This window comes from Pelodiscus sinensis, chromosome 14, assembly GCF_049634645.1.
Source record: "Pelodiscus sinensis isolate JC-2024 chromosome 14, ASM4963464v1, whole genome shotgun sequence".
NCBI classification, from domain to species: domain Eukaryota; kingdom Metazoa; phylum Chordata; order Testudines; family Trionychidae; genus Pelodiscus; species Pelodiscus sinensis.
In genome coordinates, this window is record NC_134724.1 from 37883404 (window position 1) to 37906919 (window position 23516).

The 23516-nt window shown below is 46.6% G+C and overlaps 1 protein-coding gene across 3 annotated transcripts; it reads right to left on the reverse strand.

The window, feature by feature from the left end:
* Nucleotides 1-1444: 1444 nt before the first annotated feature.
* On the reverse strand, nt 1445-13855 carry ADPGK (ADP dependent glucokinase). Of its 3 annotated transcripts, none has more exons than XM_075897558.1 (7): nt 13592-13855; nt 12135-12360; nt 9735-9797; nt 9342-9462; nt 6105-6301; nt 4965-5063; nt 1445-3263 (listed from the first exon to the last, which is right to left on the reverse strand). In XM_075897558.1, the coding sequence occupies exons 1-7, from the start codon at nt 13765-13767 to the stop codon at nt 2715-2717; spliced, it is 1431 nt and encodes a 476-aa protein (XP_075753673.1). In that variant the 5' UTR covers nt 13768-13855; the 3' UTR covers nt 1445-2714. The 3 variants fall into 3 exon arrangements, with proteins under 3 accessions (XP_075753673.1, XP_075753672.1, XP_075753674.1); XM_075897557.1 differs by having other exon boundaries at nt 1445-3266; XM_075897559.1 differs by lacking the exons at nt 9342-9462; nt 9735-9797; nt 12135-12360; nt 13592-13855 and adding an exon at nt 8940-9097 and having other exon boundaries at nt 1445-3266.
* Nucleotides 13856-23516: the final 9661 nt, after the last annotated feature.

The following is a 23516-nucleotide window of genomic DNA, read 5'->3' on the forward strand; positions in this document are numbered from 1 at the left end:
AAAGGTTGTGCAATAATGTACATTTATCCTAATGGCAGGTACCTCAAACCTGTTAAAATGGCTCCAAGAAGAAAATTGGCCTTTTCCTCAAAAACAGTAAAGTGCTGTCCCTTCGAAACCCAAGATAGAATTCACTGGAGGAGGCGTTCGGATATCTAAGGAACTAGAGGATGCACGCTACAGCCCTGGTTCCTCCCTCTTGCCATGGTGTTGCAGAAAGATTCAGACCTAAAAGCCAGAAAGGACCATCATGATCGTTTTCTCACCATATGCACAGACTCGCCTCAGTATTTTCCAGCATTCTGGATTTGATCTGAATCCACAAGCCAACAGTAGTTACTGGTGAACGCCATTTTGTGTGGCAGCAGGAAGGCATGCGACAGCTCCTAATGTATACCTCACACAGCCCTGTCGGGCACTGCTCTTCTGATTGTAAATGCGTGTGAGACCCATAAGTCCAGATTACATCAGTTCTCTGGTTTTCGCTACAGGAAAATTCCAGTTAGCAATACTAGCATGAAAGGAAACTAGCATCAGCCTCCTTCTGCTAGTTTGACAATATGCGGGGAGAGGTTTGCACTGCCAGATTCAACTGATGGTGACTGCAGCCAATTCTCTCCGGTAGATTCACTGTAAGACATTCCATCTGGTCCCCTTACACAGCAGGGATGCTTTTACGGACTTGGCTCTAATAGGTGCCCTGCTGCCTTGTACTATATTCTGGTTTTCTTGATGATGTTTGCGGTAGGCCTAAATGACAGAGGCGAATGCATGGCCAGGCTGAACAGCTTGCAGTTCGTTAGAGTAGAACACTGCCCAGTCCTTTGGACACACTAAGCAGAGGTGCACACACCCCGTTTTCCCTTAAGAAAATGTCTCTCAAAGCTGCTTCTGACTGTAGCATTCACTTTTCATGCATATGGCAACTAAAAAAAATCCTCTCCTCAGCACAGTCTCCTCAGACATCAGCCAGCAAGTTTTGCAGCGACTCGGTAGAACCCTTGTTGGTAGTGTTGGAAGTCCATCATTTCTAAACTTAAGAAATCTGTTCCTGAACGCAGAACATGTGCACTTGCGAGCAGGGATGTGAAAGGTTAACCAGTGGGAGCTGGAGCCCTGTGGGGCCCAGCACACAGGGGCTGCTTTGGGCATCTGGAGCAGCCACTGTCTGGCTAGCCTGGGGGACCGCAGGCAGGGGCTGCTCTAGCCCAGGGAGTGCCTCCCACTTAATTGGTTAACCAATTAAACTTCATATTTAAACAGTTAACCACTTAAGCAGGATTTTACATACCTGTAGCAGGAGAAAGAAACTGTCAGTCATATTGAGTTTTCAATCAACACTGACTTGCATTTTGCTTCTGTACAATGTAGGCTGGCTTCAGCTAGTTCTCAAGGGGAAGCACAGAAAGCCTTAGTACAATGCTATTGAGACACTACCAAGAGAAAAATGGCAAATAACATTTAATTAAAAAACTGTACGCGAAATATATCCTACAGTACAAGACAGTTCTCTTGTTCTCACAGTATGACGTGCATGCTCTGTTCTTGTGATTTACAAAGTTGCCACAAGCAGTGGAATAATATACTGAAACACAAATCATAATTAACTCTGCGACACACACCAAATATACTGCCAATCAGAAGGCTTCTTCCTAGTATTTCTTGTGTGAGGGACAGGTCAGGTCAGCTACCTTAAACTAGTAATAACTTCTCTCTCCAGAGACCACCCAACCCCTCTGAACCAAAGATAAGCATGTCCAAGAAAATTATAGCACTAGCATAAAAGTAAATCAAGTTTTCATCAGCAATAGTCTATGTATGACCTCAAGGAAGAAGCTGACATGAGCATACGCCAGCCAGAAAAGCATAAATGGGGAGTCTCACTAGCTAAAACACAGGGCGATTTCTGTGCAGCTAAGTTACATTTAGATTTGAGGCTCATTTTAAGGTAAACAAGCAAATAATCTATCTCCTAAAAGACAGGCCTTGAGTATCTTACTCTGGCCACCCAGAAATTGAAGAGGATCCTATATGTACAGCCACAGCTACGCAGACCAGATACGAGCACAACTCACAGATAGCCCAGGAAAGCTCTCTCCAGCTCTGTGCATGGAGGATGTATGTATGGTACGTCTCATTTCAATATTGTTTACTCTGGCTCCCTCCCACACATGGGTACTGAGGTTGAGCAGTCATTTTGTAAGAAGTGATAGGATCACAATATGGAACCAGTGGAGAGTTGTTCTTGCAATGTCACAATATGCTGCTAGGAGATAATGCAAGAGCCTTTAGTTTTGCTTTATCAGAAGCAAGACAGGGCTGAGAACTGCTGGGTACTCCCTGGGATTCATAGGCATGAAATTCTGTCTGGCTGCCTTGTTTTCAAGCACTGCAGACAAGACTGGCTTAAGTTAGCAATCAGCAACTCTGTTCCAAATAGGGATTTTGGTAGCAGGTTCCCTCCTCATGACAGCTTAAGACAAAAACAAAAAGGCAGTCTTTGAATTAAAATTCTACAGCTTTTATATTAAAATGAGAAACTCAAGTCAATGCCAAGTGGCTGGAATGTATTATTCTTTGGCTCTTCTCAGATAATATCCAGAGACTGTTTAATATCTCATATTACACCCCCCCATCCCTCCACTGCACTGTCTGAAATCCTGCTGAGAACACCATATTTCTCAGACACTATATTCCTGGAGAAAAAGGCATCTCTACTGAGGGTAGAGTTCTGAATATAGGAGTCCTTCAGCTGAAATAGCATCTCCAAGTCCCACAGTTCGGATGGGATCCTTACACACCAAAACGGGGGTGAAATGGAATGAGATTCCCTCTCTGTGCCACTGAACCACTGGATCATCTGGGCTGAAGGAGATTCTGGAGGGGGCCTCGGTACGGGATGTCACGAATTCCAAGGGAGCTTTAAGAAAGACTCTGTCAGTGTCAATGGTTTCAGTCGCACAAGCCTGTGTCCCTGCCACTCTGGCTCCAGAAGCCACAGCTGCTACCTGGTTTCCCCAGTACCCATCCACAGTAGCCAGAATGTGATAGGCCAGTGTGTGGAAGTGGATCCGGGTGAGGTTCGATGCCTTGTCCATGGTCCTGCCGTGCTTCTTCAGGATCCAGAACAGGATGTCGCTGACGATACCCACGTCTGGAACCTCGTTCCAGGAAGCCAGTGAGGCATGAGGACCAGAAGCCGACTGGGTGAGGAACAGCAGCTCTTGTTCATTTAGCCCAACAGAGTTCACCAGGGGGAAGACCTGCTAACAAAAACAGAGTGAACGTGGAGGTAGAATCACATTTCCCAGTGCTCTATTATGTTGCCACAGTCCACTCAACTGTTCTGCTGTGGGGACGGTTATAGACTTTAGGACAGGGGTGGGCAAAAGGGCCTCCTCAGGCCGGATCTGGCCCAACAAGCAGGTGGATCTGGCCCACAGAGGCCCTGATGCTCCCCTGCCCCCAGGCCAATTAGGGCCTGGGGGCGGGGGAGCGTGCGAAACCTCCGTCCGCCTTGCCAAGAGCATTGAAGCAGCACATGCTGCTTGTAGGACAGAGGGGAGAGTGGAGGAGGCTTCCCGTGCTCCCTGCCAATCAGGGTCTGGGGGCAGGGAAGCTGCGTGAAGCTTCCTTCGCCCTGCCCCGGCCCTGTGAGTAGTCCACAGGCACTTCAAAGTGCCACGTGCTCCTCGCAGGGCAACGTGCCAAGCCTCTTCCAGGGCATGGGTGCCTAGTAGAAAGGGGGCAAAGGGGCTCCCCAACCTCCAGACCAATCATGGTCTGGGGTGGGGAAGCCCCGTCCCTTCCGGGGTGGCCCACGGCTACTTCAAAAATTTTTGAAGTGGCCCCTTGGCAAAAATTATTGCCTATCCCTGCCTTAGGGCAATGGATTACATGCACAGGGGAGAAAATGACTGGTTTTTTTGGGAAGATTGAAGGATCTCTTTCTGCATGAGCACCCTATCCAACTGATTTGTACAAGGGCTGTTGATTAACCACACTTAACTCATGCAATTAACTCAAATTAATCGTGATTATCGCACTGTTGAATACCAACAGAAATATATTCAATATTTGCAGATTTTTTTCTACATTTTCACTCTTGATTTCAGTTACGAAATACGAAGTGTACAGTGCTTACTTTAGTTTTACAAATACATGTGTATTTAAGATGATACAAGAAATAGTATTTTTCAGTTCACCGTATCCAAATACTGAAGTGCAATCTCTTTACAGGTAAGCGTAAGTTGTAAATGTAGATTTGTTACATAACTGCACTCAAAAACAAAACAATGTAAAACTTTAGAGACTGTAAGTCTACTCAGTCCTACTTCTTGTTCTGCCCACTGCTAACTGCTTATTTACAATGTCACCTGAAAGTGAGAACAGATGTTCACATGGCACTTTTGTAGCCAGCGCTGTAAGGTACAGTGAAATCTTTTGTTAAATCACAAGTCTTTGTTAACTGACATTGCAGCACTGCCGGCTGAAGTTATCAGTAGATGCTCCTTCTCCCTCAGCCTGCCTTGGGCTACCGGGAGACAGATCTGCAAATAGGGGGTGGGGTAGAGCAGTAAGTTTTGTCATCTGGCAAATTCAATTTACTGGCAACCCCCATTCTCCATAAGTGGCGGATAACAAAGCTTTCATTGTATTTACATACCACATATGCTACACATTCAAATGCCTCTTGATGCTTCAGCCACCCTTCCAGACAGCATGCTTCCATGCCAATGATACTGTTTAAAAATTAGAAGTGCCTTTTGAAATCAGAGAGAACTAAGGTGTGCTGAGTATGAAAACCTCAGCAGAGCAGTGACTTTGGCTGGAGTATGAGTACAAAATGGCTCTGCAGGCTATAGAGCTAAAATACTCACTGCTCTCACAAGAGGGAAGCCCAATCCCAATTCCACTTACCACCCACCAGTCAGTCTGTGTGCTGCTCCTGTCATTTTAATTACCTGATGCATAATCTTGCTCATGAAATCCTGGTCAGTCATACTAGCCAATTCCAGGTGTATGGGGATATCGGTGGGGATATCCGAGATAGAGGTCACAGCCTGCACAAGGAAAGACAAGACATCTTTAAGAAACAGAATGAAACAGCTCTTGGGTCCCACTACATGCACCCTTATCTACTCACCTCTGGGTGCAGTCAGATTTCTAAACGATCTAGTTGGCAAAGGGACCATGTTGCTCAGAGGAAGAAATAGGAGCAGGCTCTAACTTTCAGAATCTCAGAGCATGACAATAGCGCTGGACCATAATCTAGACCAGTGGTTCCCAACATTTTCAAGCTTATGGACCCCTTTACAACATATTAACATTTCACAGAGTCCCCTCCACCGCCGGAGGAGAGGAGAGGGGAAAAAAGTAAGGGAAAGGAAAAGGAAAAGAAAAGTAAGGATCAAGCCCACTGCAACAGGCCCGATCCAAACATTTAAAACTTCCCTCCGACCCCCTGCACTACTGTCATGGACCACCAGGGGTCCACAGACCATAGGCTGGGAACCACTTATCTAGACCCAATTCCATATTTGTCTAATGGACAAATGCAGAAGACTTTCCAGCCATAACCATGAAATGCTTGTTCCTGAAGCACAAGAGAACACGCTAAATCAGGAGACAGTCAGCCATACGATAAAGAGCAACTTTTACATGAGGCTCGGTTCAACTGCTTCTGCTTCAAGGAAGGAAGGAATCCCTTCTGGATTACCCGACACAGCTGCTCCCTACAGAATAGCAAGGTCTCCGCTGCAGCCAACGTGGGATAGAACACTGCATTCAGCTCCAATAACTAGAAAGGTCCACCACAGTCTAACCACCAGAATGTGGCTGATACTTCTAGGAAGACTTCACTGGCTCCAACCAACAGTAATGTCAGTGTTCGAGGATTTCAGCCAATTCACAAGCCTAGAGTTCCTGATGTTAGCTGAATGTAGAGATTCAGAGTTGAAGTCTTTGGCCCTCAAGAGCAGGAGGGACAGCAAGGAAGTTGAACAAAGACATCCCCTAACAGAATGCTGAAATCTCAAGAAGTCAACCCCCTGTGCTGCAGTGTTTACTGGGGCAGGAATTAGGGAGACGACTCTTGTTCTTACCTCCAGAAGTCTCTTCTCTCGCATTTCCTGGCTCTGCCCTTCCATCATGTGAAGCCCTGAGAGCACTACAAGGTCTGGCTGAAACTCATCCAGGCTGGACACAAACACCTCCAGCATGTTCATGGCTCCATTTGACAGGTCATGGGAGAAGATAAAGCGGTTGGCATTGGGAGCTTTCATCTGTCCCCATTCTTCACCTAGAAGAAATCCCCCAATCAACAATAAAACAATTAATCCAAATAACTAAAGGATAATCTCAGCACCAGAGCTATCATGGCTCCTTCTAGGCCTGGCTACACAGACTGGGTACTAATGCTGGGTACTTGAGTTGTGTATCCTACTGAGGCCTAAATATACACAAAATGGTCCCACCCTTCCCTACTGGGTACCTCTGGATACTGAAGTAAAGGAAAAAATGGGTAAATCACTGTTAAAAGTCGAACAGGGATACAGATTAGACAAGCCAGAATCTAACTGGTCAGATGTTCACTAATTCCCAGCTGTCTACCGGTACAACCGCAACACTGGAGTACACAGAAAAATCCATACACCAGTTGTGAATGGGTTGTGGCGGGCCAGGTGGTGAGGCAGCCTGAAGGGGCAGGGAATGCAGGGAGAGATGAAAAGCATTATTTGTATGGCTACCTGCACTCTGAAGGGAGGAAAGATCAGGAGTCTGAAAATTGCCCAGGCAGGGGCATTTCTAGGGTAATCGGGGAGAGAACCTCCAGGTCTGAGAGTCAAGTGAGAGAGCATACTGGCTCATCTCTTCCAGACTATTAGAGAATGAAATCCGTAGCTGGTTAGCTGTTTTCATACTGACATCTATCCAACAACACTGGATTTAACTCAAGTTGCACATCAGAGAATGTTTATAAAGAGCTTCACAGTGCAGTATGTTAAAGTCTATGGGAGACACAACAGCCATAGCTCAATTGATTCACACAGGGGAACTGTGCATCTCACACCAAACAAAGGTGCTCACCACCCACATGGAATGTGTACTTCAGACATGCTTCCAACAAGCTCTACACACAGCAAACAGCATGTTGTCCATTGGCTGAGACAAAGACATATCAGCTGGGGTGAACTAGCAGTTATGAAGAGTTCTGGAGGAAGGCAGCTTTGAAGAAGCAAGCTCTGCATTCAGACAGACAGAATGCAATCCAAAGGGAAGGACAAGAGAGTTTCATTAGCCGGGGCTTTTGTAAGTATTGGGATCATTCTGGAACCTGCTGCTATGGCACAGAATAAACTTGTTAACCACACATGCAGCATTTCAGATACCTATGAAACTCCTGTTCAGATTCTGTTTGGAAAAGACTGCTGTCACTCGTCTTGTTCATTGCCGCTATGCAAAAGAAAGCCAAGTATTTTTAGTCCTTGTATTACAGTTAGCCTCATGCAGGACGAGTTCAGACTATTTGTCACCTTTTTGTACTCAGGGAAGGCTATCAGTCTAATTTAACATGAACATAGAAGTGCAGGTGTTTTGTAATTATACCTGTAGACTTCACTTAGGATACACACTTCTCATCAAACCTGCTAAGCTAATACTGTTTGAGGGCAATGGTGAGACTAATTACATCCCCCAGCTTATGGGACAGAGAGATATAGCACTGAGTGAAATCTGATACAATAGCAATATTGGAACAGGATATAGCATATAGAGGGGCCAGAATTCAAAGGAAGAGTTTCAAATCAGTTTAAGATGTTTATTCACCTAGCAGGCTACCACAGCTCACAGGACAGATGGAGCTACCAGATTAGCTCTGACAGTGACAGCTGTCGATACAGATAATTTACACAGTTCTTCTGAAGTTTACTGACTTGCAGAAAGCTTAAAAATAAATTATAAAGCCAGAAACACTGTTGCGTTATGCTTAAGGCATGTTTCACCTTCGATATTTCACCACCACAATGTGCAGGTTTTGGTTTTTTAAATGTCAGTTTGGGGAAAAAACAGGACAATTGTCCCACCTGTTAGTGTCCTACAACAGACTTCTATTTCAGATCTACTTCTGGAAGCCTAAGCCACTTCAACTCAATAGGCAGGTACAGCATCAGTTCCTGAGAATATTTCCAAAGCTAAATACAGCTTAAAAGATAAGGAAGCTCTGGATTGGTGATCTTCTTTGTCAGAAGACCTGTTTACAGGTTGCTAGCTGTCCAGTTCTATGCAAGTGGCTACCATCTACCATTGGGATATTCAACAAGATAGAAAGGGGGGGAGGGGAACTTAATGAGAATGGGCAATGTGAATAATTAGGTACAGACAGGGATTTTTGGAACAGGCCCTTCCATCCAGAACGATCCTAAAACAATTTACAGACCATAGAGGGATCACCCTTCATCGACACAAACCTCAGGGATGGAATATGGCAGCCATTCTATATCGGCTAAAATATACAACAGTTTCTAGGAAGTGAAGAATAGCTTCAACTGGAACCATAGTTGGGATCTGACCAGCATATTTACCAGATGATGTAGTGACAACTGAGGGTCAACACTTTGGTTTGACATGGCATCCCAAAGGTGGCACTCTAGGAACAGTCAGCACTGTGGGGCGTCCGTTCCAGGAGCACAGTGCCACTTACTGCCATGGCCAGGTCTCCCAAATGACTATGTACAATCCTCTCATTCATGGAGGCTCTCACACAATGGGAAAAGTACTGCTACCACAGTGGGTTTCATGCTCTTATCTGAACTATTTTATAAGGAAACCACCTTAGGGACCATCTCTTCTGAATAATCCCACACACCCTTATAGCAGATGTAGAACTTGATTGTATAAAAAATAAAATTAAGACAATATGAAAAGACAAGAAGACTCGCCTGCTTTGATGCAATGAATATGGCTGGTTGGTTCCATTCCCAGCACTTCCTCTCTCAATGTAGAGTAAGACTTTTAGTATGGGACCATTTTTCCTTGCCTTCTCTACTCTAGCTCATTTTATAGTTTGGTTCTCTCCTCTTGTCACCACCACTCCAATTCTGGAATCTGCATATCTGGGGTTAAATTTATACCAGAAAGAAATCCCAAAGATTAATGAAACAACTACAGCGAGTTAGGGAGGGGTTTTTTGGTTTGTTAGTTTTGAGTTGATGGGTCAAACCAAACCTGTGGAAATCCTAAATGTTTCCTTGATTGAGCTGCAATGAGTATCTTATGCCAATGGACTAGACCTAATAACTTTTACCCCTCTAATGTTCAATCCTCTGCAATATTCAAAGTACCTGCTTGATACTCCAAGATAAGGTGGAATTCATCAGTTTCCTGCATAGATTCTGGTGGGACAATTACATTATCATCAAGTAGTTCATGGAGTTTAGGACCAACTGGACCGCAAAGAAGTATCTAGAAACAAACACAATACAAACAAGATACAGTGTCATGTCCCAAATGAGCAAAATCTGTAGGCATTTCAGCATTTTCTCTGTACTCATGTTAAGTAGCACTCTTCAGACTTTTCTCATGATAACAAAGTCACTCCGTGAACTATTCCAAGATTCACTCACCAGTTTGGTTAGCAGGAATGGTGGGGGCAGGAGGTGGGATGTGTGCATAGTGCATAATACTCTCTAACAAACCAGACGTTTGGAGCCTGACGACAAAGTTGAGACACTTACTTTCAAGTTTGGATTTGTTGCAAGTTTCTGACCAATTAGGGCAGCATTTCCTCCCACATAGAGCTATAAGAGAGAATTTAAAAACAGGATCACACACATGCACTTTAGCAGTTTTATAGACTGAGTTCTACATATTTGCAATAACTCTGTCAGAACACTGTTAATAATGTACAGTGTTAATAATGGGACTGTCAGAATAATTCCACAATTTTCTGTCCCAAGACCGTTTTTTCCAAATTTAGCAATTCTTGTCCCAGGTCATTATTAGCCAGTATTAGTCTTCCGATAGCCCACTGGGCTATACATTTCAGTCTGTTCACCCCATAAACATTACCAAATGTCCATTTAATTTGTTATTCTTAGTTTGGGGGTGGAGGCAGGGTTCGTTCTATCCTTATTGGTGAGCTGGGAAAACCATCATTTTAAGATATAAAAAGATTGATCAAAATCAAGGGCAAAGTTCACAGATGAGAGAGAATCTGACAGACATCATAAGCTAAGCTGATGCCAGAACTCCAAGTAACTGATAAATAAAGCAAGATTTACTGAGCTATTATGATTAACTGTTTCTGTTGATACCATTTTGCCAGATATGGGGATCTTCAGGTAAATTCATTACCAACGGCACCACAAGATATAAGAAATGTATAGTCCAGTCACTATGAACGTGTACAAGACCAGACCCACAAAGCACCCAAAACCAGAATTCGAGGTAAAGCTTGTTTTTCTTCCATCTTCAGCTTCTTACCACCTTGAAGTGTAGAAATCAGTGAGTTGATCAAAAACCACAGGAATTATGAGGACTAGTTTTAAGATAAAAACAGGCGGAAAGCCAGACACCAGAAGAAAATGAAATAAAGAGAACTGAACAATTTACACAGAGGCTTGAAAGTCCAGTGAACCCAACAACTCACACCAAAGCTACAACAACTACTCTCTCTACACAAATGGGCCCTATGGAGACATAAACAGCCTGTCTTCTACTTGGGCTTCATCTGAACGTTCCCTGAGCCTGCTACCTGTGCACAATAAGCCCTGTACAAAGAAAGCAAAGCCTGTAAAAAGCTTCTTGAGATGAGCAAATCCCTAATGGTGCTCTAGGTTTCACAGCTCAGGGACGACCCATGGAATCACCATAGTGTTCAAACTAGGGATGTAAAAATGCAGTTGCAAATGTAAAAATCGTAACAGTTACACTTGCTGTGGGTGCTGCAGTGTAAGGCTTAAATAAGCTTTATACTGCACAGGCCAAAGCGAAACCTCCCTGCTGCTGGCCCCACTCCCAGGGAGGAAGCTGTGCTTTGGCCCTGCTGCAGGGGAGGCCAGTGTGAGGGGGGGGGGGAGAAGGAGGAGGCTAATTAGTTAACCTTTTATTACATCACTAGGTCAAACAATGGTTAGAAAGGATCAGAGAATGTTACCCTTTTGATAGGGACAGCAATCTAAACGGGTGACAGAAAATGAAAAGCAGAAGGCAAAGAGGTAATAATGACAAAGGAAAACTCCAGTTACAAATCAAACCACAGGCCCAGACATCAAGGTGCAAAACAGCTAACAAAGACAAAGTTGCTACAGTCAGAAGATCATGAAAACTTAGAATAAGAAGTCAGCTGCAAAAGAATTCAGCACTGTTCCTGGTTTGGAAGTGCACCTGGAGAACTCCACACGAACAATCAGGAGAAATTATCCTTCTTAATGCTAAGTGCCAACTTAGCTCATGGCAAAAAACTCCCAAAGGCCCAGTGTACATCATAGCAGATGATCCAACTAGGAAGTGTGTATTTTAGAAAGACTGCCTACTCTCTTTGGTGCTCTCTAATGCCAGAGAGATGTGCATTTCCAAGACTTATATCATGGAGATGCTGAAATTTATGGAAATGTTTCTAGTTCTTTATTCTTGCATCCACCTTCTCACCACCTGCATCATTTACACAAGTTAGAATTTTCTTTGTGGTATCAGCCCTGCCCCTCCACAATAAAAACAGGCATTTCATTTGTTGCCTAGGCTATATTCAACAGAATTCTTGTGAAAGCCATTCCAACTATCAGAACCAATGTATGTGCTATGTAGATTTTGGAAGGCCACAATGTGCAGAAAGGAGAGACAACTCTACATTCTGAGATTTAGGATCCTACCAAATAAACAGAGTTAGAGAAGAATTACATTTTCAAATAAAGCATCTGTACATTAGCTGAGTGTTGAGATTTCTTAGCAGCTTCACATACAGTGGTTAAGTTTATTTTTTAATTAATATAATAAAGCAGCAGTGTAAGTTTTTGTTTCCCGAATCTCTTGCACTATCATTCTGAAGGATAAAAAGGGCCATAAAATCTGGTATACAGTTTGCTAGTGTACACAAGATAAGCCTTCTAAATCTAGTCCTAAAATACAGAACACACCTGTGCCCCTGGGTATTCTGAGGCTGCTTGTGCAATGTGATTGAAGGCCTCCGCATCACTGAAGAAGCGCTCAGCAGCTGCCCCTTTTTGCATGAAATGGATGAAGGCTTCTTTCAGATCCTTTCTGGAATTTAAGACAGCATGATCTTTCCCATTCCCAGGATCAAGACCAAGTGCCTGCAAGAGCTTCACACCGGAGAGGATTACATCTACACAGGCATTGACTCTGGAAGAAGACGACAGAAAGGAAAAATGAGCTGGGAAAAGAGTGTACGCGCATGCGGGGGAAGGGACAGGACTTCTAAAAGTTTTGGGAGAAAGTTGTGGTATTTTGCATTATTGAATTTGTTAGCACCAGGATTCCAGAGAATTTCACAAACAGCTTCAAGAAATGCATCAAGTACTGCTTAAACTGACAAAGTGGTCTGCTTTTGACATGAAAGGCTGTAGACTAGCGACAGATTTCCAACTGCGTGTTCAAATTAAAATAGGGACTAGTGTATCACTCCTTTTTTTAGGTACTTATGTAAACCAAAGCTGTTGCCTTTGGTTACCGAGGTTTGCCAATATACTTAAAATAATACAGAACTGTTTTTGTTTTACTGTTGGGATTTAAACACATGTTCAATTTGAAGCAGTTGCTAATAACAAAACTAAGTTTCTCTCAACTCAAACAGTCCTCCAATCACATTTAGGCCAGCATCAAAGAACTGTAACTTTGTTATGAGGGAGGAATAGCTCCTGGTTTGAGCATTGGCCTTCTAAACCCAGGGTTGTGAGTTCAATCCTTATGGAGGCCACTTAGGGATTTGGGGCAAAAATTTGTCAGGGCTGGTACTTGGTCCTGCTGTGAAGGCAGGGGACTGGACTCAATGACCTTTCAAGGTCCCTTCCAGTTCTAGGAGCTAGGCAATCGCCATTAATTTATTTTGCTAATAGCTGGATCCATTTGTAAGGAGCTAGGAGAGCATCCTCAGCTGGAAGATTTTAAGATCATTGGTATGATGCACAGAGAATGCCATTCAAAAAATTCCTGAAGGCCCCATATCTTCCTCTCGCCATGAATGAAACAGGAGGCACTTTTGTTATCTGCAGAGTGTCTTTGGGACGGATTCGGAGTTGGACTAATTTAGCTGCAGTTCTGTCAGTCACCCCGACGGAGCACAGGAGCCAACCCCAGCTATTCAGTTGGGGAAGGAGGTAATGAGTGCACGGGACTCGGCCAGTCCCAGCCCGCTACAGGTATAGAGCCTGGAGGGAGGAGCTAAAAGCTGAACCCTGCTCTGCAGAAGGCGGCTGAGGCAGGAGAGCAGGTCACAGGCCGGGGGGGGGGGGGGGGTCCCGGGGCCCTGCGAGGGCGATGGGGGGGGTCCCGGGGCCCTGCGAGGGTGATGGGGGGGAGGGGGGGTCCCGGGGCCCTGGGGGGCGAGCGGACCCGGCGGGGCGGCGCGACTCACCCCACGGCCACTCTGCTCCAGGGCCGGGCGGGCCGGGCGATGAGCGTGTCCCAGGCCGCCGCCAGGCTGCTCTCGGCCGGCGGGGCCCACAGGCGGGCGCGCAGCTCGGGCCCGCGCAGCGCGAGGAAGGCGGCGGCCAGGGCCAGCAGCGCCCCGCACAGCGCGCGGCCCCACATGGCACCGCCCGGCCCGGCCCGCGCGCTCCGCAGCCGCCTCGCGCCACGTCCGAGCGGCCGCGCCCCCGCCCCCTTCTCCGCCAGGCCACCCGGCTCCGCATGCGCAGCTGCGCGGCCGACGGGGGCGGCGCGCGGAACGTACCAACAGGCGCAGTTCGAAGGGGGGGGGGTGGCCGGCCGCCCGCATGTGGCTCCGTGCCCTGGGCTGCGCCTCAGGGGCTGGGCCAAGCGCGCGGGGGGCGGGAGCGACTGGCTGCGGGGCTGCGCCAGAGCCGCGAGCCGAGGGACTAACCCTAACCCTGGCCTCTGCTGGGGGCACCGGTCATGTGACCACCCTCCATGTGACCTCTCCCCGCCCCCGAGCCTGGGGCCGGTCAGTGGGGGACGTGCCCCCCGGCCCGCGAGCGCCTCCCTGAGGCGGGCTGGCTCCAGGGTCCCGCTGTGTCCACGGGGCCGCTCCTCTCGCGGCGCGCGCTGCCCTGGGCCGGGCTAACGCCAATCGAGGGGCAGAGGAGCCCGGTGTTTGGAGCCCCCTGGTGCCCGGTGCAGGCGCCGCCTGTGGGCTCTTTGCCGTGGCGCTTGTTCTCTCGCGTGGCCCCGCCTCCCTCGGAGGCATCAACCCAGAGGGCCAGACGGTGCCGCCACGGCGACCCAAAGCCAACAGGCCGGGTTTGTTCGGACATAAGCTCTGTTCATCCCCTAGCCTGGACCTGTGGGTGCCAGCCACCAAGCCCCTCGTGGCTGCTCTGATTTAAAAATGGGGCGGACCATGGCCAGATGTGAGGGATCGCCCCTGAAGGTGCCTGGAAGGAATTCAGAGCGAGCTTTGAGGAGGGCATGGTGTCTGCTAGAGCCGCCCTGCAGGCAGCTTCTGAGGGGATGGGCGCCATGGTGTGCTCCATGGCCTCTGCCATATCCATGCAACAACCTGGCTGTGGAGATCCAGCACTCAGTGTCCCAGGCCAAGGATGGTCTACATCCATGCGACAACCTGGCTGTGGAGATCCAGCACTCAGTGTCCCAGGCCAAGGATGGTCTACATCCATGCAACAACCTGGCTGTGGAGATCCAGCACTCAGTGCCCCAGGCCAAGGGTGGTCTACATCCCACCCTGTCCTCTTTCCTCACTCTTGCAGTTTATGGCAAGAAGGAATTGAGGGTGGGGGGGACCAGCAGCGCCTCCTATACCACGGCATATGCACATCTCTCCAGAAGGTGCCAGAGCCCTTCCCCTACAGATACTGCTGTGGTAAAAACTTCCAGCACTGGTGCTTGTGGCGAGCACACACACCTGATATGGAAAAGACACGAGCTGCGCCGCTCAAAGAATACCAGTTACAAACAGGTATGTGTCTTTTTTATAATGTTGGCAAAAATACAAAACACACAAAACAATGACATGCTTGCCCCTGCAAAGTCATTTCTCGTAAGGAGCCAAACAGGCATCGGTTGGCAGTTACTTCTAGCCAATAGAAAGCTGAGATTGGCTCAGGCTGCCCAAATGGTTAGTTTAGAAATGAAAGTCTGTCCCTTATTCCCAATCCCTGATTCATCTGGTTCCCCAAGTATTGTTGGAGGGCAGAGCAGGGGTTGGATTGATAAAGGGGTATGGCTCAGGCCCAAGAGATAAAATATCAATGAAAACCTAGCTCAGTTAGTCTATACATGGAAAAACTTAAACCAGGAATAGTCTAGGGCATTGTTTCTTAAGGCTGTAGGAGGTGTGCTGTGGAGAGCAGCACAGAATTCAAAATGGCTGCCCTTAAAGGGGCAGGCGACTTTTTTGTTTAATAACTCCCCCCTCCCCCCCCCCCCCCCGAACCTTTTTGCTCAACAAAAAATCCCTGGTGTTCCCCATAAAAAATTATTGTTTGGTGTTCCTTGGTGTTAAAAAATGTAAGAAACACGGGTCTAGGAGCACCTTAAAGACTAATAAAACATGTAGATGGTATCATGAGCTTTCATGGGCACAAAACACTTCTTCAGATGACTGGAGTATTAAAAGTCTAGATCCAAGAATAAGTAAGGGAAGTGAAGGAGGGGAAGGAAGAGGGAAATTTTTTTTTAAAAATAGTGAATTAGATTGTTCAAGTATCAGAGGGGTAGCCGTGTTAGTCTGAATCTGCAAAAGCGACGAGGAGCCACAGGACTCCTCGTCGCTTTTGTAGATTGTTCAAGTTACAAAAAGTTGATAATTTTCACCTCTTTAAGTACCCATTGTTTGGTTAAGTCATTAAGATGTGGATGGTAGTGTGCTGCCAATTCATTCCTCTCTGATAGGAATCAAACTTGTAAATGAAGTTAAGTTCCAACTCTTCCCTGTGTATTTGGCTTGTAGAATTGGCCTGAAACAACCCAGTGATTTTGAGATCCATTAATAAGTGCCCGGGGAAGGTTAAAGTGTTCTCCAACAGGTTTCTTTGTGTTCATTAATTCTTTCCCACAGAGACTGTCCAGTTTGGCAGAGGGGCATTGCTGACATTTGATGGCATAGATCACATTAACATTGTGTGACTTGTTAGCAATAACTTGTCTGTATTCTAAGACCACCATTAGTAACTGATGGACCGGGCCGTGTCTGGGCACAGCTGAGGGTGTCCGCTCAGGGCGAATTGCTCAAATCCAGGGCTCATTACAGCCCCCAGACTGGTGACCTCTCCAAACAGGCCACAAACCAGTCCCACAGAGCGCTTCAGCTGCCTGCCTGAAGCCTCACGAGCAAAACCCCTCCAACACCCCAGCAATATCCGTGCCCCAGATGGCCCTGGGCCTCATACACAGGTGGGGGGTCCTAGCACCCAATCCCACCTACCCTGAACAAGTTCTGTCCGATTCCAAGAAACCAGCCACAGATCCCTGGTCAATTTACCCTCTGGACCTTACCCAAAAATCACGCTCGGCCAGTCCTTTAGCATCTAACATCTAAAGGTTTATTATTACAATAAAGAAAAGCACGAGAGTAAGGTTGTTAAAGGATAGTACGTTACATGCATCAAATCTCCCAGTTCTCGATGCAGGCTCTAGCAGAGATGTTACAGCTGCTGGCTCAAAAGTCCTTGTTGCACATCCTAGGATCAGGATGGGTCCACAGGTCTTCCGGGCTCTTCGATCCCTGCAATGCTGCCTTTGGGATGAAGTGCTGAGCTGAGAACCAAGATGGAGACCACCACATGGCCTATTTATCCCTCCTTCCTGGTCTCTTCTTGGCTATCGCAGGTCACCTGGTCCACCTTATTCCTGTGTTGACTGCTGGTAGCCCTTAGGTATGAGTCACTACTCGTTCTTTAGGTGTGTCCTTGGCCCATTGAGTGCCATTGTCCCACAGGGCCTCGCTGATTAGCATGTCCATAGGCCGGGCCCTGCCCAATGCTCAACCACATGCAGGGAAATATTCAGTATCCATACAAATACATGCTTATAATTGCACACACAGACATTATACAAACACATGAACAGCGTACCTAGGATTAGCAGACAGTGAGCTTCTGTTCAACACCTCACATGGCCCCCTTTTATACCATTTTTGGGGCCAACACCCCCACCTATGGGTGCAGCAGTGATCTGGCTGCTTCCCTCAAATTCAGTAACGTGACAGTAACCTTTTCTTAAACTTCCAGAAAGTGGGGGATGGGGGAGAAAAAATGCTTGTGAAACTTGAATGTTAAAATAGAGTTATTTAAATCATCTCATCTTGTCCTTTCCATGTAATTTTTCTTTTATAATGAAAATCCTCTCCTTGTCTCATTTTGATGGTATTAACTGTTCAATTTAGAGGAGGAAATAAGAAAGAGGAAGCCAGTTTGGATGGTCTTGAGTAACTGAAGGCAGCTGAGCTTGCTTGGTTCTGGACAAGCTTACAGAAAAGGGGGGAAAGTATGGTATGGAGACAGACAAAAGATGCAGTTTCCTCTTGGCTTGTAAACGAGCTGTGGGAAATTGCAGGCAGAGTTTGTGGTTCTTAGCCACTCAGAGCTCTCTCCCTTTACCAGTGGTGAACTCAACTTTACCTCAACTACCCACCCAGAGAAATAAAAAAGCAAATTGAAAGAGCCAGACGAATACCTAGAAACCAACTACTTCAAGACAGACCCAAGAAAACCAACAATAGAACACCACTTGTCATCACCTATAGCCCCGAACTTAAACCTGTCCAACACATTATCAATAAACTACAGCCTATACTGGAACAGGATACTAAACTCCGAGAGGCTCTGGGAGACCGACCCATAGTCTCCTATAGACACCCACCTAACCTCAAGATGGTTCTTACCAACAACCACAGGACATACCACACTAATACCAACCCTGGTACCTTCCCTTGCAACAAACTCCGTTGCCAGCTTTGTCCACATATTCACTCTGCTGATACCATTATTGGACCCAACCAAGTGAGTTATAAGATCAAGAACACATATTCCTGTGCATCCAGAAATATAATTTATGCTATCATGTGCCGAAAGTGTCCATCCGCTATGTACATTGGACAAACATCTCAGACACTTCGCCAAAGGATCAATGCCCACAAAACAGATATCAGACAGGATCACAAAGAAAAAACAGTTTCTTGCCACTTCAACCAGAAAGGACATTGTCTCAACGACTTGATTACCTGCATCCTACTTCAAAGACCTTTTAAGACTTCACTTCAAAGAGAATCCTCTGAACTGTCATTCATGCTTAAATTTGACACTTTACATGCAAATTTGAATAAAGACGCTAATTATCTTACCCATTACAAAGATAGCTTCCCCAATTATCACCTCTAATATCGTTAGCTCACAGACATTTACCTCCCTCCCTTTCCCCCCCCACCCACAATCCCCCTTCTGTTCTGAAATTTGATTTGTCCTTTTCATATGTGTTCACTTTTTTTAATTTGTATCCTTTGGTATATATGGTTGTGACAATTTTCTTCCACCATTTGATCTGAGGAAGTGGGTCTGGCCTACGAAAGCTCATCACCTATTAAACCATCTTGTTAGTCTTTAAAGTGCTACACAGTCCTGTTTTTTGTTTCAGCTGCACCAGACTAACACGGCTACATTTCTACCACTATTTTACCAGTGGTGAACGTTTAAAGACTTTACTTTGTTAGCCACTCAGAGCTCTCTCCCTTTACCAGTGGTGAACATTTAAAGACTTTACTTTGAGTTTGCCTTTGCGATCATAGGCTCACAGAAGGTTTGCAAAGGTGGGTTTGTCTTAGCCAGCAAAGCTAGATACCTATTAAGCAGCTGAGCAAGCAAGAGGGAAGCCAAAGAATGAGAGGGGAAGAGATGCAGCAGGGACAGGATGATGGCAGGAACCTCAAATTTCCAGTGAAACCATGAAGAAATGAATTATGTTTTTTGGCTTGAATACATTCATGCTGTCTCCGTTTTTGATCATTTGCACAGTTTTATGTAACAGGCAGAACTGATTTGTTTTATGTACAGTTGGCTTCATGTTTTTTATCATGCTGGTCCCACACACATGTAGCTAATAAGTTCCACTCTGCTCTATCAAACCAATCCTTTAGCACCTACTTCCTACTTTTCCCTCTTCTCCAATAACATTTCCACACCCTTCCCTTTGGGTCTGGGCCTTGTTCAATGTGAGTTGTAAATGGTTTGGGGGCAGAGACCAGGTCTCGGTTCCTGCTTATGAAGTGCTGTGCAATTTTCTGGCACTTCTTAAGTGATAGTTCATAATAGCCAGTGGCAATGGAATGGGATTTGTTTGTTAGCCAGTGGTATCTGTTCTAGCGGCAGAGTAATAGAACATGTAACAGCAGCAGAAGCTTTTGGGCAGGATGCTAATAAATATTCAGAAAGAGACATTTTGTGTCGAGCTGCACGGAAGACCAGGCAAACACTGATTAAAACACGAGCTTTGTGTTCTCAGATATTGAGTAAGGTTCCCCACCTTTGCTCTGCCAAACGCACCTCAATCTTGATGTGTAGCACCCCCTGCCACTCTGCCCCATAAAACACACAGTGCTGCCAATGCCTCTTGAGCTGCCGAGTCCAATAAATTGTGCCAAGTTGTGTGGTTTGGCCACAAAACTCATTTTCACTTGTCACCTAACAAAACACCAAGTGACTTTCATCCAAGCACTGTCAGCAGCAGAGAAAAGGAAGTCTGTGAACACCCAGCCTCCTGCGAAGTTCCCTAATTAGATGGTGATGTGTTAATAACAACTACTTTCAAGTCTTGGCAATCGCCAAATGCGTGTCATCAGTGTAGTCTATCAAAAGCAGGATCACGCAGGAAAGGTGTGTGTGTCTGGTTTTAAATCACTTCATTATGTTGCTTAACAGTCTGAACCCAGAATTTAAATTCTGAATAAACATCTAATGTTAAACCCTGAAATGTCAATTGTTTAAATGTTCTACAGAATTTGGGAACATGTTAGAGACATGTGCGCTTACAGAAGAAAATAACACAGAGCAGATACATTTCCCCCCCTCCCCACCCCGTTTGACTTCAAATGCTCCTGGTTTTGGAAGATGGATAATTTAAAATAAGGTCGTCATTTCAGAAAAAAAAAATTTTTTTGGGGGGGAGCAGCTTTGTATCAGCCATTATGCCATCCAGCTCCAGTCAGGAGCTACAGGGGGGTCTTCAACTCCCCCCCACACACATACACACACAATGCATCCCTGTGAGTTTGGCAGCGCTGGAGCAGGTGATGGACTGAGGACATGCTGCTTTTCACTCTGTCCCCTTGCTGAGGGAGTCAGCACTGCACTTGTGTGGCTTCATGGCTCTCGCTGCACAGCCAGTCATGGTGGGGTAGGCTAGCACAGGTGTGCTGAACATGAGCTGTGGGCTCCTCTCCTAGGCTCACTTAGACTTGCCCCGGTGAAGCAGCAGCACAGGGCTACTGAGGCCAGCCTAGGGCGCTCTGCTCCTCACCGTCCTGCAACAGAGGGCATTCCTGGGGGTGCCCTTGCCTTGCCAGGAGCCCCAGACCCACCTTTGCCCCCTTTGCTGCATCTCTCAGGCAACTGAGCACAGAAACTGTACCAGGGACCGAAACAACAGCAAGTGGAGACAGTAACAATCAGACCTAGCCCCCGCACAGAGGATCTTCTGACTGACACAGTTTCACATCTTTCGCATGGTTTTCATCAATACTTTTGCTGAAAAACCAAATTGGATTTTGCCATGCGCCTATGTGGTGTTCAGCCAACAGAGAGCTGTTTCAGAAACATCACCAGGCAGAGCCCCAAAACTGCTGCTATGCTGCACAGTCCATATTACAAACTGCTCGCACACTGCGTGCATCTTGTATATTAACTGGCACCATTCAGAAAAATTGGTGCATGAGAGATTTCTTCATAATGTCTATTTACTAGTTATTGAGTAGATTCATCTTTCTTTAGCACAGCTGTCTCTGGCATTTATCACCTGGCTGAGCAACAGCATGTAGTGGCAGAAAATTTGATACAAGTATAAGGGGAACCAACTGCGGTAATTGTGAGTGCATGTGAAAACTGATCTCCATCTGTCAGGGAAAGGCATCTCCCCGCAGATGACCACTTTCTCACACAAGCTAGCTGCACTGCTCCTGGAGGAGAACAGAAAGCGATTTGGAAGAAGAAATATCAGTGAACTAAACAGAGGAAGGAACCGAATGTGATCAGGCAATGGAAGAAGTAGAAAATCAAGCACATGGAAATCTCCTCCTTATTCTGAGAGAGCGAAACTGACCTTAATGTGACGGGCTAACACAAAACTGATACAATCATTCAAGTCCCGCACAAGCACTACTTTGAATACTGCCGGAAGACACAGGTTCTCTAAATGGATGAATGTGAGCTTTTTTTATTTCAAAATAGGGAAAATTTTGCCACACTTAATGTTTTCCACTGTCTTTCCTTTGCTGAGAGCAGGGGAAGGTGGCATCTCACATACAGCTCGAGTATCATGCATATTCCACCCTCCTCTGAAGCAGCTGCACAGAATGAAAAAGCTGGCAACTACCAGGTGTCCCCCAGACAAAGCGGGTAACCCACAAAGAGCCAAATGCTGCCAGAGAAGGTCTCAGCCTGTGGAAGGCAGCCACAGAATGAAATCCTTTGCCCAAAATGAGACTCGCCAGAAGATGAGCACGTGAGTGGAGGCAGGGAGAAGGAATGGCTGCAAAAACACCTAGACCAACTCCAGACTGTGCGAGGAGTAAGATGTGGAAAATGGCTAGTCAGCGTGTACTCCAGGTTTGAAAATCACAGAATTCACCCTGTCAGCCCCTCCCCCCATTACCTGTGCAGCCTGTCCTTTGCAGGGCTTTGTCCCAGAAATGTCAGGAGACAAAAGAAGCCTATTATTATACTTGCCAGCCCTGGAGGGAATTTCTTTGCTTTCCTCTACAGTAAGAGGTGATGCCCCCATAAAGAGCTTGAGCTAAAAGAGCACAGGAAAGCAAGCCTCCGCTTCAGGTGGGAAGCTGGACCATGGGAAATACTCTTGGAGGTTAATAACCACGAAGCACTTATGTGCCCGTAGAGCTCCAGGAAACAGGGAAAGGCAATCTGAGAGCTCTGGATATGAGTGAAAAGAGCTGAAAAGCTCCACCGGGACCACCAGTTACTCCTTAAGGTGGAAGTGGCTAGCAAAGGGCACCCGGCAGGCCAGTGCCAGAGCTAGGACTAGACCCTAGCTCTCCTGTGTCCCCTGCTAGTGCTCTACCCACTAGGCATGAGCCACAGAAAGAATGCATTGCACAGTCAGAGAAAGAGTACGGACAGCAAGTACCCTCCAGGCAATGACAGCACCTGCTATAAAATGTAGACCCACAAGAATAAACAAAAATGTCAGCATCATGGGCCTCTTTTATAATTGGGCCCTGTGGTCACATCTCACCAGGGCCTGAAAGTTAGAGGGCAAATCACCTTGTTGTTGTTTTCCTTGGTGCAGAATAGACTATTTAAATGCTATGGACAACTTAAAAGTTAGTGAGCCTGGATTGGCAATAAAGAAGGGAGCACACGACAATGTGGCAGCAATTAGAAATGGGTGGTGTGAGGTGGGGTATCTCCCACACTAGCAAAGAACCCTGTTCAAGGGAGAGAGTAGGTCTTGGGATCGTCTTCTGCGAAGGGAGCTCTGGCAAAGGGGCTAGGAGAGAGGGAGAGACACACGGAGAACCTGGAGCCAGGAGCAATTAATGCACCTGTTACACTGGGCGGGGCAGCCAGGCCCAGTTTAGGAAAGGCCCCTGTGGGGAGGAGCTGGGTGGGTGACTGAGTCCCAGGTGAGAGGAGGGGTGACTAACCAAGGACTGCAGGGCAGAAGAAGAGAAGCTGTTCAAGGGAGAGAGTAGGTCTTGGGATCTTCTTCTGCGAAGGGAGCTCTGGCAAAGGGGCTAGGAGAGAGGGAGAGACACACGGAGAGCCTGGGACAGGCAGACAAGAAGCTGGACCTCTGGAGAGAAGCTCTGGGAAGGGTTGCTCTGTGCAGGATCAGGAAAGAAGGCGACAGAGCCAGGGAAGGGCCAGGAGCCTGGCTCCACAGAGGTGCGTTGGCATTATGATGAGCAACACTTCATCGGACTCTGAGCCCCCTGAAAAATCACTGGAAAGCAGAAACCCTGAGTTAGGTGCTTAGGGTTCCCATCCAATGCCTGGGGAGAGCAGACTCCAGAAAAGCCACTATGAGGTAGGAGTTTTCCAGACCTTGAATCACATGTTTAGTCTTTTCCGAGTTTGTCCGAATTGGACAAGTTTCACATGGATTTCACCCTTCAACCTGGAGAACACAAAGAC

Excerpts from the sequence above, each read along its gene's own strand:
- ADPGK (XM_075897557.1), bottom strand. The coding sequence starts at position 13,767 with ATGTGGGGCCGCGCGCTGTGCGGGGCGCTGCTGGCCCTGGCCGCCGCC. Across the intron at positions 9,463-9,734 it reads CAACAAATCCAAACTTGAAA|ATACTTCTTTGCGGTCCAGT; the intron begins GTAAGTGTCTCA and ends GTTTGTTTCTAG. Across the intron at positions 5,064-6,104 it reads GAGAGAAGAGACTTCTGGAG|GCTGTGACCTCTATCTCGGA; the intron begins GTAAGAACAAGA and ends TTCCTTGTGCAG.